General features: G+C 29.6%; 1 protein-coding gene across 1 annotated transcript in view; it reads left to right on the plus strand.

Moving 5' to 3' along the window:
• Nucleotides 1–17,775, plus strand: part of lrp5 (low density lipoprotein receptor-related protein 5) — a 79,577-nt gene that overhangs the window by 49,339 nt on the left and 12,463 nt on the right. Inside the window, exons 9-15 of the mRNA XM_051099595.1 lie at nucleotides 4,552–4,768; nucleotides 6,631–6,920; nucleotides 9,474–9,700; nucleotides 11,369–11,553; nucleotides 11,675–11,998; nucleotides 13,826–14,022; nucleotides 15,406–15,608. Coding sequence (XP_050955552.1) covers nucleotides 4,552–4,768; nucleotides 6,631–6,920; nucleotides 9,474–9,700; nucleotides 11,369–11,553; nucleotides 11,675–11,998; nucleotides 13,826–14,022; nucleotides 15,406–15,608 — 1,643 coding nt within the window. The remainder of the gene's footprint in view (nucleotides 1–4,551; nucleotides 4,769–6,630; nucleotides 6,921–9,473; nucleotides 9,701–11,368; nucleotides 11,554–11,674; nucleotides 11,999–13,825; nucleotides 14,023–15,405; nucleotides 15,609–17,775) is intronic.

Below are 17,775 nucleotides of genomic sequence, written 5' to 3' on the forward strand. Positions count from 1 at the left end.
ATGCAGGAAAAATGGTAAAAATGTAAAAAAAACATTCTAATTTAGAACAACTCTTTTCTGTTGTAATAGCTTTTAAAATATAGTTTATTCCTGGGATGGCAAGCTGAATTTTCAGCAGCCATTACTCCAGTCTTCAGTGTCACATGAGCTTTTATTCATTCTAATATGATGATTTGGTGTTGAAAACAGTTGTGCTGCTTAATATTTGTCTCACCCCAGACTAAATGATAGTATGTGTCTTAAAGTAATTTTTAAATTGGTTCATTTGTAGAGTACCACACAAGATGCATGACAGGCCTCCAGGAAGGTCCATGCATGTGTTTTGTGTCTCCACTCTGCATTGGTGCCATAGAAACACCATTTTGTCACGTCATGTGTCAACGGCTTTGTGAAGGAGGTGGGAAAAACCAAACACTTTTGTAGTCTGGGGCCCCTCCTCCGTTGAAAACCCTGTCGTGGCCTTTTCAGAAGACAGAAGGCAGCTTGAAATTCATGTTCATATCACCTCCTTAGAAAAAAAAGCATTGTGGTGATACTGTGGAATAGCGATGGTGTCCGATATTTGTTTTTTTTTTTTTTTTGTAAGTTCTGGCCTATCTCATCATGCTTTTGCATTGCTGTAGGCCTCTAACCTTTCTCCAGGGTTGAGAAAAGTCTGCATCCCGCTGGAAGGCGCCCGGTTGAAACCCTCGAGACGTCTATGTGTTAGGAGGAGTGTAAGAAAAATGCACCATTGTGGTTTCAGCCCACTGTCTGTGTCTGTTAGCATTCCTCCAGAGTGTCAGCGCCTCCGCTGTCTCAAACTGTGAGGAAAGAGGAGGCTTTCACAACAACTTTAACTTCCCTTCCCATCTCTTTCCTCTCTCCAAGTACTAAAACACCACAATCCATCCACAAGACCACCTTCACTGTTAAAGACATCGTCTAACTGTGTTTAAAATGCAATACTAGTGTAGTGGAAACTGCATGCGTAGTATATGTACCATTTTTGCAAAAAAAAAAAAAGTAGTACAAGTCTGGGTTAAAAAAAAAAAAAAAAAAAAAAAAAAATGACTTTTCATTTTTTAATTGATTCTCATTTTTCTGAATCAATTTTGATTCTTAAATCACAAGAATTAATTAGCCTAGTCTGTTTTCAGTTAGTGAACGGAACATTGTAGTGCAACTCCCATCCAATTAATCGCAATAAGCTTTGTGTTTTGTTACTTTTGATATGAAACAAAGTCTTGGATTTCAAATTCTGTTCATTTTATTTCAGTCCTTAAACAATAAGTGCCATTTTGGCAATGTTTAATGTGGAGTGACAGATCGCTGTGACGCCTCGGTTCAAGAGAAACTTATCGAAAAACGCATCCTGTCTCATGTAATCACTCAATCAGTGTTTCAACCGCACAAAGACGTCAGTATAAAAGCTTGTAAACAATGTGTAACATAACGTCACGTCTACCTCAGAAAAAACAGATTTGGTGAACATAAACTCATTGGTCAGCTAGAAAGATAAACTCTAGAGAGGAGCATTTTGCTAAATATATCCAGCATATAGGCCTTTGCAATATATTGAAATTATCGAAACATCGCAAATGTACATATGCTTGCAATATTTGGGGTTATGGACAAAATACAAAGAAAATCTCTCACTGCTTTTGCCTAAAAGCTTTTGTAGCTTAAATAAGAATCAGTGCATGTTGAATTCAGAGAGTGAAGACTAAGCACTGTTTTATTTTCCCTTTTTTTTTTTTTTTTTTTTTTTATTCAGCTCCTAGACTGTTGTTAAAATGATTACATATGTTGAAGTGACATTTTGCATCCATGTATCATCTTGAAAATTAATAACATTATTTTGTAGTTCATCAAGTCTAAAACAGTACATAATAATATAATTCTTATTTATTTTTATTTTGAATATAAATTTATATATATATATATATATATGTATATATGTATATGTATGTATATATGTATATATGTGTATATATATATATATATATATATATATATATATATGTGTATATGTGTATATATATATATGTGTGTGTGTAATGTTATTTTTTATTATTCACACATTTGATGTAAAATGTTATTTTTATTATTCACACATTTGATGTAGCAACGATTACTCGCTTCCAATTTTTTTTTTTTTTTTCTCACATAATGTGTGTAATATGTGGATATATTTAAGAAAAATTTTTGGTTTATATATTAAATATATTTATATAGAATATTTAATTATATAAATAAAAATATATACATGTAAATACATGTAAATATTTTCGAAATAGATACTGTATGTGTTTATTTATATATGCATTCATATACACAATACACACATGTAGTATGTAAATAAAAACTTTTATTTTGGACATGATTAATCATTGCACAACACTAATTTCATGTTTATTTAGGGAGTATATTCTGATATTTGTTATAGTGAATGAGATGGTATGCAATATGACATGAAAACTTGTGATTCTGCTTGACCTCAGTATTTATTTATTTCAGAAATATCTCACAAATACATGTAATTAACATTTTGAATCCAGTTTTGTTTAAAAATGTCTTGTTAAATGTTGAGAAGTCAAATATATATATATGTATATATGTATATGTGTATATATATATGTATATATGTATATGTGTGTATGTATATATATATATATATATATATATATGTATGTATGTATGTGTATGTGTGTGTGTATATATATATATATATATATATATATATATATATATATATATATATATATATATATATATATATATATATTTGCTTATTTATTTTATGCTTGACACTTTAATGGAAGCGTGTACTTAATGCATTTAGTTCTGCTCTGAATTGAATATTTTTTGGCAAAGTAGTAGGTTATCAGGGTTTGGCACAGTATACAAACTGAATTCTGCTAAAATACTGCAGAGTATGGTCGCCTACTTCCAACACAGCCTTTGCATTCTCAGAGGTGGCAAAAATACCATCTTCCCTCCCAACCCCCCACAAAATTCCACCATAGTGGCAAAATGACTGAGAAAGGAAGGTGCTAATTTAAAATAATGTGCACTTATTTCTTTTCCATCTCTCTTTTTGCTTTCTTTGCTGAGACTGAGAGTCGGCCACTCCGCAGGCCTTCATTACAGAAATAAATCAGGTGGACACCCCTCCCTGGCAGCCGCTGGCAGCCGCCCCAATCCCAACCCCATCCACCGGTCCTCACAGGAAGAACTCTGGGTTGGGAAAGACGGCGCACAGGAAGTCTTTGTTCGCAGAGCTACTTTACCCAGGAACAATATGCTGCATTAATACGCCCGTCACTCAATCTTGACCTGCTCGTTTGAGCGTTTATAATCTCATTCATCATTCAGGGAGAAGACACGATAGAGTAAACTGTCATGGGTTTCATTCGGCAAACAAAGACATCTGGCTGCAGGCGGTTTTAAAATAGTAAAAAAAAAAAGCCTTCTGCATTTCTTAGTGTCTGATTGCACAGGTATAGGATGTCAAAAACTCCCAACAGCTTTTGCAACATAAAAAGCATGGATGCTTTCCAGTAATGACTTCATGATGAGTGCATTACATGTATTAGAAAATATATATGCCATAAAATGCAACGCTTTTATCTCAGTAAATTGTTGTTTTCTAGTATTGGAAGCCTTTATAATAAGCCCAGATAGAGCTGGTAGCTTTCGAGGTTTTTCGTTGCAGTTTTTCCAGAATGTATTTGATTAGGTGGGTAGCGTTTACTGCAACTGACACCCGTTCGCTAAATGTGAAAAATGGAAAGCCGTCTATTTTGAGAAGTAGTAATGTCAGGACGGTTTCCAGAAACGGTAATTGCAACCTTTTCAGAAACAAACCCAATTCCCAGCAACCCACTTGGTTTCAACCTCCCATCTGTCACTTTCTCTTGCTTTCTCCTTCTCTTTTTTTTTTTAAGATTCAGGCATGTCCTGGCTCCACTCCCTATATCAGTTTGCGTTATTTTCTTCCCTGTAATGCAACCCTTGTGACTGGAATCTTATTTTGTCACGTTCACTGAAATAGGAATGATTGTGTAGGCTTTCTTTAGTGAAAAAACACTGAACGTAGAGATTCAAAGAGTCATGCTCAAGCTTGCGTACTCTGTAATGACTTAAAATAGCTACTCTTTTGGCAGTTACATATTTGGTCGGGGATTTTTTTTTCCACAATTGGGAAATCCTAGCTGGTTTGGATTAGGATACTGCAATTATGGCAGTTCAAATATCTGAGTATTTGGAGATCTGTCCAATGGTGCATGTGGTGTACAGCTGTTTGGCGAACGTAAACAGATCCAGGCTGATTTGTTTCGTTTGTTTCCTGTTTTCTGCTGTTAATTGAAATGGTTTGATCTGACCACCTACAACTGTCAGTTTTCTTAAAGAGATAGTTCAGTTCAAAACAAAAGTGTTGTTAACTGCTCATCCTGATATATTGTATGACTTTTCTTTTTTTCTGTGGAACGCAAAAGATGTTCACACTGCTCTTTTCCTTACAGTAAAAGTGAATGGACATAACTAATTTTTTTTTTTTGTTCACAGGTCATTAATGTGGATGGCACTAATAGGATGACTATTCTAGAGGACAAACTACCTCATATTTTTGGTTTTACACTGCTGGGGGAGTATATCTACTGGACGGATTGGCAGCGGAGGAGCATAGAAAGAGTTCACATCACTAACTCCACACGTGAGGTCATCGTCGAGCAGCTTCCTGACCTCATGGGTCTCAAAGCCACAAAAGTCTCAGAGACCTTTGGTAAAATCTTTTACTTTTAATTCTATTCTGACTTTAAAAGGTTTAATGGTCCTCCTGAAAGGTACATTGAAAAACTGAGCAATGATATATGCGGCACTGTGTAGTTATTTGGATTACATAATCAGATTCCTAAAATTAGGTAATCAGATTATATTACATTCTCATAACCAGATTTCTTTTTTAGTTACTGTTTTTATTAATTACACAATTGCATATGATATATAGCTGTGAAATGCAATGTCTTTATCATATCTAGTGACCTTCACTAATTGTTGATTTTCAATTTAGACCAGAAATGTCAAACCTGGAACACCTTTAAATTATTATTAAAAAATTACTTTAAGCACCCCTGAAGTCTTACTAATTTACATACTAAAATAATATATGATTATTATTATATTTTTACATATTTTATCAAAAAAATATTTATTTGATAGTATTTGATATTATTTCTAGTATTTTGAGATTGAGATTTGTAAATGTCTATATGTAAATAAAATTCATTTATATTTCAATAATTGAATGTTGATGCTATACTTGGAATGTTTAAAAATAAATATACTAAAACCGTTTAAAACAATATTCATTAATTGAAAAAGTTTAAATAAAATGAAATATAAATACTAGATAACTTTATTAGAAAAAAGGAGAAATGGACTTTGGAATGTTTTATTTGAATTACTAAAATAACTAAAACTGTAATTAAAATAAATTAAAGCCAGAAATATAAAATCTCAAAATAAAAGCGAATTAAGCGCATTAATACTGTAATAGTTTGAGTAATACTAAAATAATACTCATAAATAAGAAGCATAATAAATATAATGAATTTTAATTATTTACTAATGAAAATATTTTTATATTTATGTGTAATATTTAATTTATAAATAGATTAATTTATTGAAAAAATATTTTATCAAAAAGTATTTATTTGATGTTTTATACTTAATTTCTTTTTAGTTTATATCTAAATATAATCCATATATATTTCAATAAGTTATTCATACTTATGAAAAAAGTATTTTTTTAATTATAATAAAATTGACAATTATTGTAAAGCGCTACCGTTTATTTTTTAAATATTGATGTCATTTTTAGAACGTTTATAATAATTAATTAAAAAAGATAAATACATTTATTTCTTAATAAATTGCCGTTGTTAACTTTTACTAAAACTATCAAAAACAATATTCGTATAGAATGTTTATATTTTTTTTTCTTAATAAAAATATTTTTATATTTGTGTATATAAATATATAATTCATATATATCAAGTCATACTTAATAATAATACATTTGTTTATCTTTTTAAATATTTATTTTATACTTTATGTAGAATGTTTATAATAATCAACTAAAAGAAATTAAAAATAATTGTATTTATAAATACCAGTATTGTCATTAACTTATACTAAACAATTAAAAACTATTCATTAGTTGAAAAAAGTTTAAATAAATTGAAAAAAAAATATTAGATAACTTTATTAGAAAAAATAGAAATGGGCTTTGGAACATTTTATTTGAATGACTAAAATAACTAATTCGTTTTTAAATTAAAATAGTTTAAAGCTAGAAATATGAAAGCACAAAACAAAAGCCAACTCATTAATAAATACTATAATAATATATAATTAATACTAAAATAACATTGATAAAAAAAAATCATAAATAAAATGGATTTTGTATTATTTGCTAATAAAAATGTTTATTTATGTGTAGTATTTAATTTATAAGTATAGATTGATTTATTACAAAATGGTTTCTGCCTCAAAACTAACAGGAGGAATTCAAATAGCAATACTATATGTGAGATCAATGCACATCCATGAAGCTAATCAATAGATCTCCATTTGTGTGTTCAGGTACTAACGGCTGTGCGGAAAACAATGGCGGCTGCAGTCACCTGTGTTTCCATCGGCCTCAAGGTCTAAGCTGCGCCTGCCCCATGGGCTTGGAGTTACTGAGTGACCTGCGCACCTGTGTGGTTCCAGAAGCTTTCTTGCTCTTCACCAATCGTGCTGACATACGCAGCATCTCTCTGGGCACCAACAGCAACGACGTGCCCATCCCGCTCACGGGGGTAAAGGAGGTCTCCGCACTGGACTTTGACGTTTTGGAAAATAGGATCTACTGGACCGATGTCATCACCAAGGTACGGGTTACTTTTGTGTCCATCATGTTTGAACTTGGTAATTCAGTGTGTCTGAATAAAGAACAATGTGGCGGTGAGTAATTGTGACATTTTGACCAAAAGTAAACCAAAGATTATGAAAAGTTTAGCTGTCGATTTTTACCTCCGCACTGGAGGATGATAAAACGATGCCATCAGCTTCTAACCCAAAGCAGCTGTTGGGCTCAGATTTAAAACGTCAGTAGGAAAGAAGTCCAAGATGTTTCACCTCAGAAGATCTAAAGCAGCCTGTCTTTTTCAGTTCTGTGGCAGTTATGTTTGTATTGTAGTTTTAAGATAACATTATCTTGAACTGTAAAACTATAAGAGTGGTTATAAGAAGATATTTAGAAGAATTGTGATGGTGAACACAAATCCACAAGCTAAACCAGTACTAACTAGCATAAACCATCTAGGACTGTAAATTCTAAGTTGTTCTAAGAAGCTACTGAGACAAGAAAGCAATTGGAAAAAAATGTTATAAATCTTTGTTACAAAGCAGCATTAACAGCGTCGGGGTAACACATTACAAGTAACGTGCGTTATGTAATCAGATTACTTTTTTAATTTACAAGAAAATATCTGAGTTACTTTTCCAAATAAGTAACGCTAGTTACTTTGTTTTTCCATTTATTGACTGCCTCTGCTGTACAGACGTGAATTTGCTTTTCCTGTAGTCTGAGGGTATTCATTATTCATTTCACTTTTGGTGTTTTTACATGTGTTTTTTTTTTTGTTTTTTTTTTATATTAAAAACAAACAAGCAAGTCTAGCCTAGATGAGAAAGTGTAATGCAAAAGTAACAATGTATTACTTTCCATAAATCTATAAAAAGTAGCTAAGTTACATAATTAGTTTTTTAGAGAGTAATCAAAATGCAGCATTGAAATGGATTACTTTTAAAAGTAAATTTACCTAACACTGAGCTTGCTTATTATTTATTTATTTATTTATTTATTTATTTATTTATTTTATTATTATATTTTTTTTTACTAACATTGTGGATTTAAGGCATTTTCCTCAAGAGAATAATGCATTAAATAATGCAATTTTATATATATATATATATATATATATATATATATATATATATATATATATATATAATATTATATATATATATATATATATATATATATATATATATATATATATATATATATATATAGATAGATAGATAGATAGATAGATAGATAGATAGATAGATAGATATAATTATTATATTATATTATATTTTTTATTCAATTATATATATTTTTTCATAAATCTAAAATATTAATATTATTTTTAAATATAAGTAACGTAATAATCAAATAATTAGCAGTTTATTAATTGATAATCAAAACATTTATTAATCAGTGATTTAATAAATATTATGTATAATTATCCTGCTAAATGAATAAATATTCACTACCAGTCACTGTTTTTGAACAGTAAAATCTTCAATGTTTTCTTTTAAAGAAGTCTCTTCTGCTCACCAAGCCTGCATTTATTTGATCCAAAGTACAGCAAAAACAGTAACATTTTGAAATATTTTTACTATTTAAAATAACTGTTTTCTATTTGAGTATATTTAAAAATGTAATTTATTCCTGTGATTTCAAAGCTGATTTTTTTTTAGCATCATTACTCCAGTCACATGATCCTTTAGAAATCATTCTGATTTGCTGCTCAAAAAATATTATTATTATTATGTTAAAAACAGCTGACTAGAATTTTCAGGTTTCTTTGAGGAATTGAAAATTCAGAAGAGCAACATCTATATGAAATATAATGTTTTTTTTGTAACATTATAAACTTTTGGTCAAGTTAAAGCATCCTTGCTAAATAAAAGTATTAATTTCTATCATTTCTTTCCCCAAAAATTAATAAAACAAAACTAACTAAAGCTTTTTAAAGGTATAGTGTATAATGTTACAAAAGCTTTTTATTTTAGATAAATGCTGATCAATGGATATTTCAATTCTTCAAAGAATCCTGAAAAAAATGTACTCAACTGTTTTAAATATTGATAATAATAATAATAATAATGTTTCTTAAGCAGCAAATCAGAATATTAGAAAGATTTCTGAAGGATCAGATTCAAGATGCTGAAAATCCAGCTTTGAAATCACAGAAATGAATTTATTTTTAAAATATATTCAAATAGAAAGCAGTTATTTTAAATAGTACAAATATGTCAGAATTGTACAGTTTTTGCTGTACTTTGGATCAAATAAATGCAGGCTTGATGAGCAGAAGAGACTTCTTTCAAAAATATTTAAAATCTTACTGTTCAAAAGCTTTTAGTGTAAATGTCAATAATTATATATTATATAACATCATGTCATTTTATATATATATATATATATATATATATATTATATAACATATTAAAATGACTAATAAAATAATTTTAGCATTAACTTCGTTTAACTTCAGTCTTAAATAGCCTTATGGGCTTTTTTTGAACTTTGTGGCAGTTGCACAATTTTATGTGTGTGTTTATGCGTGTGTGTTTATGTACTCACTTCCTTAATTACTTTCCTTATTTAGACTATAAGCAGAGCCTTCATGAATGGCAGTTCAGTTGAACCAGTCATTGAGTTTGGCCTGGACTATCCTGAGGGAATGGCTGTGGACTGGATGGGTCGAAACCTCTACTGGGCTGATACCGGCACCAACCGCATTGAAGTGGCCCGTCTGGATGGCCAGTACCGACAAGTACTGGTCTGCAAAGACCTGGATAACCCTCGCTCTCTTGCCCTGGATCCTGCCAACGGGTAGGAACACTAGCTTAAAAGTCTATCGTCTGACTTTTAAATTCATTGCATTTCACTTTAACCGTGTTGCACGTGTCCATGTTCACGCATCCGCTTGTGTTTTGGTTAACTGTAGGCTTCCCACATTGTAGCCCTCTGGAAGTATGCTAATCGATTACCACTAGTGAAATATCTGATTTAACAGCCTCCTACTCAAACACAGACACGCTCGTCCGTATTACAGCGTTTCCTCGGGGCATCAAGTTGTATGTGTGGCAGAAGACAAGTGCCAACATGCCGCGGCCCCTGCATGTGGCTCAGAGGAGTGAAGTCATGTCCTCCAGCGCCCAGCAGGCATTCCTGTGGCTTCTGAGGCACGACTGCCTCTATTAGCCAATGCATTCTTCAGCATTGTCTCTTCTTACCTTAACACTGAGAGGTGTTGACTCAGTTGACTCTTAGCCCAGTGGTGTATTGAGTGGGCTGAGAAATTGGTTAGGTGTGCTTTTCACCGCTTGTTTACTCGATGGAGGAGGGGGAGTAACATTTGCTTTGTTTAACCCTGATAACTCAGCCTGGCTATTCCTTTAAGTTTGACCTGTCATACAAGCTTTTGCTTTTTGCTGTAGCTAGACTAAACATTTATTAGTTCCTAGTTTTTGTTCTATATTTATTTATAAATTAAATTTATATTACTGTTATTTTTATATATTATATATGAATAGATATTAATCAATTTAGTAAAAAAATTTTTTATTAATGATTATTAATTAAATGTTTATTCAATTAAATGCTTGTTTTAATAATTTAATATTTAATTATATAGGAAATAAAAATGATTTATTGAATTTGTTGTAACTCGACATTTATTTACTCACTGCATTTTATAAAGTACTTTATTTATAAATATAGATATTAATATTTGTATATTTGAATATTAATATTAAAATATTTACAATTAATGTATGTTAGATCATAAAATAATGACCAAATTATATAGCAAATAAAATGATTAATAAATCAATAGTACATTATTTATTGTATTATTTTCTTTATTGTATCTGAATTAAACATTCATGTCATTCATTCATTTTTTTGTATTTTTATACATTAACTTAAATAAATTTTAAATATTATATATAAATTAATATTAGTAATTTCAGTATCAAATAAAGACTATCAACTTTTTTTCTATTTATTAGTGATTATCAATTGAATGTTTTAATGTATGAATAATAAATAGAAATATATATGAATTATATAGCAAATAAAAATGACTTTAATAGCAGCTAGATTAAACATTAAATTATTTGTTCATTGTATTTTATAAAATAGTTCATTTTAAACAATCAATAATAAATATTGTTTTTAAATGTTGTTTAAATAAATATTGATAACTTAAGTATTTAATGACTTTTTGTAAATGTTATGCTTATTTATCAAATATTTATTCATGTAAATAATGATAAAACAAATTATTTATGATTTTTTTTTTTTTTTAGTAAGAATGTCTTTAATTTATAGAATGTGTTTCTTTGGTTTAATAAAGAAAGAGTTTTCGTGTTAATATCAACTTGCCCAGGCACAACAGATGAAAATAAGTAATTTAGCTCATATTGTCAGTGTAATGACAGGTGAAGTTCATTCTACTTTTGTTAGCTATGCCAAGTAAATTATTTTGGTTTTCAGGTACATGTACTGGACCGAATGGGGAGGTCGACCCAGGATAGCTCGAGCTCACATGGACGGCAGTAACATTGTGACTTTGGTGGACAAAGTGGGTCGAGCCAACGGACTCACAATTGACTTCATCGACCAGCGACTCTTTTGGACAGACCTGGACACCTGCATGATTGAGTCTACAAACATGCAAGGTGACAAATCATAGATTTTTAAAAACCCCACTGCCAGCATTAATGCCTCTTAAATCATAGAGACAATATTAGACCCTTCAACCTTCTTTAATAAACTAAAAGCATTGTTTATCATCCTCAGGTTTGCAGAGAGAGATAGTGGCTGACGATCTTCCTCATCCTTTTGGCTTGACCCAGTATCGCGATTACATCTACTGGACCGACTGGAACCTGCGCAGCATCGAGCGGGCGGACAAACGCAGTGGCTTGAACCGAACGGTGGTACAAGGACACCTGGAGTATGTTATGGACATCCTGGTTTTCCACTCCTCCAGACAAGATGGTGCCAACGAGTGTTCGCAGAACAACGGCAACTGCGCCCATCTCTGCCTGGCGTCACCCTCTGGAGCCCAGTGCCGCTGCGCTTCCCACTACACCCTGGAGGCAAACGGACGCAACTGCAGCTGTGAGTTTTGGCGTAGAGCAGTGTTGTCAAACTCAGTTCCTGGAGGGCCAGAGCCCTGCAGAGGTTACATGCAACCCCAAGTAAACACACCTGATCCAACTAATCAAGTCCTTCAGGCTTAATTGAAAACTGCATAGTATGTGTGTCGGAGTAGGGTTGAAACAAACACTGCGGGGCTGCGGCCCTCCAGGAGCTGAGTTTGGCACCCCTGGTGTAGAGGGTTTTAGAAAGGAAATGTAAGGTGTTCAGAGTTGCTACATTTTGGTACCTTTGTTTCTCCTATGGCTTACAATTATTTTAGGGTTCAACAGTTACAAAGAAAAAGTTTTAAAGTTTTTCTCCCGTTAGGAGCAGAGATAATTGAGATTTTATTTGGCCTGCCAATATTTGATTATTATTATTATTATTATTATTATTATTATTATTATTATTATTATTATTATTGTTGTTGTTGTTATTTACAAAACAATTATTTACAAAAAAATTGATTATAAATATTTCAATATAAAAATTCAAACAGGGAATTTTAATTCAGATTTTAACAATAAGGACAATATTAGTAAATAACTAATTAATAATAGTAATAATGAATCAATAATAATATTATTTATTATAATAATGTTGGTATTATTATAGTTATAAAATATTCAGAAGTGCAGATTTTTACAATTTTAATTATACATTTAATTGCATTATTATAATTCTAACTATAAATTTTAGTCAGGTTTATTAAGGACAATATTATTAAATAAATGTTATTATTATTATTATTATTATTATCTTTTCAGATATGTAGTGCTAATAATAATAAAAATTATATCAAATGTTTATATGTAGTATATGTATAATTGTTGTTGTTGTTGTTGTTGTTGTTATTATTAATTAATAATTAATTAATAATAATATCAATATTATTATTATTGTTGTTGTTGTTGTTGTTAATAATTTATTTACAATTATTGCAATAGTATAATCCTAACAGTGAATTTTAATCAGGGTTCAACAGTAAGGACTTAAATATTATTAACATTTAAACATTTTAAATAATAATAATAATAATAATAATAATAATAATGATGATAATAATAATAACAATAATAATAATTGTTATTATTATTATTATTATTATTGTGTGTGTGTGTTTTACATATATGTATTATTTACATTTATATATAAACAAATATCATAAATATTATTACTACTGTTGTATAAACATATATTGAATGTTTATACTTTATACAACTACTACTAATGATGATAATAATACTGATTATTATTACCATTATTCTGTATTATTATTCTTATTGCTAAAGCCTGATTAAAATGCACAGTTTGGAGATTTTAGCAGTCATCGGGGTAAAGTAATCTATGGTCTCCCAGCCATTAAGTTCATTGGGTTTTACCGACATTAAAGTGAGTCATGGGTTTTAAGATGCAGTTGGCAGATTGAAACGGCATTAGAAAACAATGGCTCCCGGCCATGCAAAACTCAGTCATATGCATTTAATTCCTTATAAGCTTAAAAATTACAGAACTTGGATTAAACAAGCACGCCAGGGAGCACGGTGAGAGCATTTGGCCAAGAGTGCAGAGGTCTTGGCAACGCTAATGTGTTTCGACTTGTGTTTTTACTCCCTCTTGTTTCTTCATTCTTTCATGGCCTGGAGGGAAAGGTTGATTGCGTTCAGCTCGTATGATTGCATTTAGCTGACCTTCACCTTCTGATCAGAGGAATGGAGCTGGTTTTGAAATGTCCATTGTTGACCTGTGCTCCTGTAGCTTAGTTTGGATCCCTCATTCTCGCAATCCTCTTGTTTTGCTCCACAGCGCCCTCTAGCTTCCTGCTCTTCAGCCAGAAGAGCTCCATCAGTCGAATGGTCCTGGGAGAACAGAGTCCAGACATGATTCTACCCATCCATGTTATGAAGAACTTGCGCGCCATCAGCTTCGACCCTCTGGAACGCCTCGTCTACTGGGTGGATGGTCGACAAAACATCCGCAGGGCCCGAGACGATGGCAGTCAGGTGAATGTTCCGTTAAACTATGTTGATGTTACTTGATCATAATAGTATACTCACTGTATCTATTATTAAATGTTCATACTGTATTTATTATTTAATTTAATATTATTTGAAGAAGTTATAATTTATTATTATTATTATTATTATTATTATTATTATTATTATTATTATTATTATTATTTATTATTATTATTATTATTATTGTCAGCTTGAAAATAACTATTATTAATATTAATAAACTTATAGTATTATATTACTTATATTAATGATAATAATAATATTTTTGTATTATCATTATCATCTTGATGATAAAATTATTATTAGTAATAATTATATAGTGTATATAATATATTACTTATTGTATTAATAATGCAAAAAAGTATTATTACTATCATCTTAATAACTATTATTTAATATTATTAATAGTATTATTGAGATTACCATCTTGATAATAACTTATTATTATTAATATTATTAATATTATAGTATTATGTAAAAAGTGTTATTATTTTTATCATCTTTAATAACTTATTAATAATATTATACCATTATATTACGTATTATATTAATAATTATTAATTAAAATTATTATTTTTAATAAATATTTCTTAATATCTGATCCACTTTTTCAGTATCATCTTGATAGTAACCATTATTATTATTATTAATACTATGAATAATATTATAGTGTATTATTATATTAATGCAAAAAAAATTGTTATTGTTACTATTAGTGTTGTTGTTGTTGTTGTCATTATCATCATCTTGAAAATAATAATAATTATTATTATTATTAATAATAATAATATAGTATTATTACTTATTACATTAATACCAAATTATTGTATTATTATTATTATTATTATTATTATAGTATTATTACTTATTACATTAATACCAAATTATTATTATTATTATTAATATTATGATTATTATTATTATTATTATCATCTTGATAATAACTATTGTTACTGTTAATATTATTAAAACTGTTATAGTATGGTATTACTTGTATTAATTGTTTAAACATTATTATTAATTAATTTATATATATATTTTTTAAATATTTAAATATTTCTTAATATCTGATTCACTGTCATTATCTTGATAATAGCTATTTTTATTATTAATATTATTAAGAATACTGTAGTATTATACTACTTATTATAATAATGCAGAATTAATTATTATTATTATTATTATTAATAATTTATTTGAATAAATATTTTTTAAATATTAGAAATATAAATATTTCTTAATATCTTATCCATTTTTTTTCCCAATGAATTAGTTTCACATTATTTCCAATAAATTATGTGATATGATAAATTAATTGTTATTAATTTGGTTAAATATTCTGAATTTTAATTGTTCTGAATTATCCAGGCGTCCACAGTGATGACCCCGACCAACCTCCACCCGAAGCAGCCTCATGACTTGAGTCTGGACCCCTACAGTCGCACCGTCTACTGGACCTGCGAGACCACCAACACCATCAACATCCATCGCATGGACGGCCACGTGATCGGGGAGGTCCTGAAGGATGACGTGGACAAGCCACGCGCTATCGTGGTGAACGCTGAGAAAGGGTACGATTATTAATTACCAAATAAAACATAGGGCATGCCATTATCATTACAACCTTTGTTAAATTTAACTGCTCATCATGTCCAAAACCCCAGGGCCAGATTTTATTATTCAGCTTCGGTTTGGCTCCGTTCCATAAACATAACAACACCTTATCAAATGTTTATTGATATATGGCCGGCAGAGTTGAAATTACAACATAGAACGGGATGACTAATGACGGGGCCCTTCGCCGTTTCTTTCGCATTGTAGGAAAACTCTTGATTCCATCCAGGCCTCTCCAATAGCCAAATGTGTGGAACAGATGGCCCTCTGTGGTCCCCGTGCCGCGGCGCTCGCTAGCGGGTCGACCATACGCAGGCGTTGGCTGCATGCACTGTAATTGTGTGTCCCATTGTTAGTGTGACCGTCATCAGTGGCTTTTCTATTTACGTCTCACCCTCACAGCCTCGTCTGGGTTGGGTGGAGGGGACTTCTCCCATAAAAGTGGCAGGACAGACACACTTTGGCACAAAAACCGGCATATCTTAAGATCAAGTTCATTGCATTCCCTAATCTGTCCATTATGATTATGCTGCTTTGGTTATGAGATGGGTAAATAGAATCAGCTTGATTTGCTATGCCTGTTACAGTCTTTAGTATTATTTATAGATTTTTATAGTATTTATTAATATTTTACATTAGCTTTTTTTTATTTTAGTTCCCGTTTGTTCCCATCATGTGCTTTGGTCGTGTTTTATTGGTTTTAGTATTTTAGAACTTATTTCAGTTAAATAATTTTATTTGCTAGTCCTTCTTAAATGTTTTATTTATTTTTATTTCAGAAATTTTTAGTTCTTTTAACTTATTGCAGTTAAAGACAACATTTCTATTTTATTCCACTTCTACATATTTTAAGATTAAAGTTTTCATCTAATGTTTTATTTAATTTTAACTTTTTCAGTCACTACAACGTATTTGAGGTTTTACTTTAACATAATTCACTTTGAGCTTTATTTTAGTTCTAATTTTAGTAATTGTTATTTGTTTTGGTCATTTTATTAGTTTTAGTATTTTAGTACTATGAATTATTTCATTTAAATTATTTTATTTTGTACTTTTTTTTTTTTTTTGCTTTTATTTATTTTTATTTCAGTTTTAGTAATCTTAGTACTGTAACTTATTGCCGTTAAATAAAAAAGGCAACATTTCTGTTTTATTAAATTTCTATATATTTTAGGTTTTAAGGTTTTCATCTAATATTTTATTTTATTTTAACTTTTTTAATCACTAAAAAGTATTTGAAGTTTTACTTTTACGTAATTCACTTTGAGCTTTATTTTAGTTCCCATTTTAGTAATTATGTGCTTTTGTCATTTTATTAGTTTTAATATTTTAGTATTTAAACTTATGTTGTTTAAATTATTTTATTTTCTAGTCATTTTTTATATTTAGCTTTTTATTTCAGTTTTAGTCATTTTAGTACTGTAACTTATTGCAGTTAAATAAAAAAGGCAACATTTGTTTTATTCCATTTCTACATATTTTACGTTTTAAGGTTTTCATCTAATATTTTATTTTAACTTTATCAATTTCTGAAAGATATTTTAAGTTTCACTTTTACGTAATTCACTTTGAGCTTTTAGCTCTCATTTTATCATTTGCTTTGTTCATATTTTATTAGTTTTAGTATTTTAGTACTTCAACTTATTTCAGTTAAATTATTTTATGTTCTAGTCATTTTTTTTTTATATTTCTGTTTAGCTTTTATTTATTTTTATTTCAGTTTTAGTAATTTTAGTACTGTAACTTACTGCAGTTAAAAAAAAAGGCAACATTTATATTTTATTCAATTTCTACATTAAGTTTGAGGCTTTCTTCTAATATTTTATTTTAACTTTCAATTTCCAAATATTATTTTAAGTTTTAATTTGACATAATTAACTTTGAGCTTTTTTAATTTTAGTTCCTGTTTTAGTAATTTTATGGTCTTTGATCATATCTTATTCATTTTAGTTTTTGTATTTTAGTACTTCAACTTATTTCAGTTAAATTATTTTATTTTCATCTTTTTTTGTATTTCTAGTTAGCTTTTATTTTTTAGCTCAATGTTGGTAATTTTAGTACTTTAACTTGTTGCAGTTAAATAAAGTCAACATTTCTATTTTATTCTATTTCTACATATTTTAA

Source organism: Labeo rohita, chromosome 25 (genome assembly GCF_022985175.1).
Source record: "Labeo rohita strain BAU-BD-2019 chromosome 25, IGBB_LRoh.1.0, whole genome shotgun sequence".
Taxonomy (NCBI): Eukaryota; Metazoa; Chordata; class Actinopteri; order Cypriniformes; family Cyprinidae; genus Labeo; species Labeo rohita.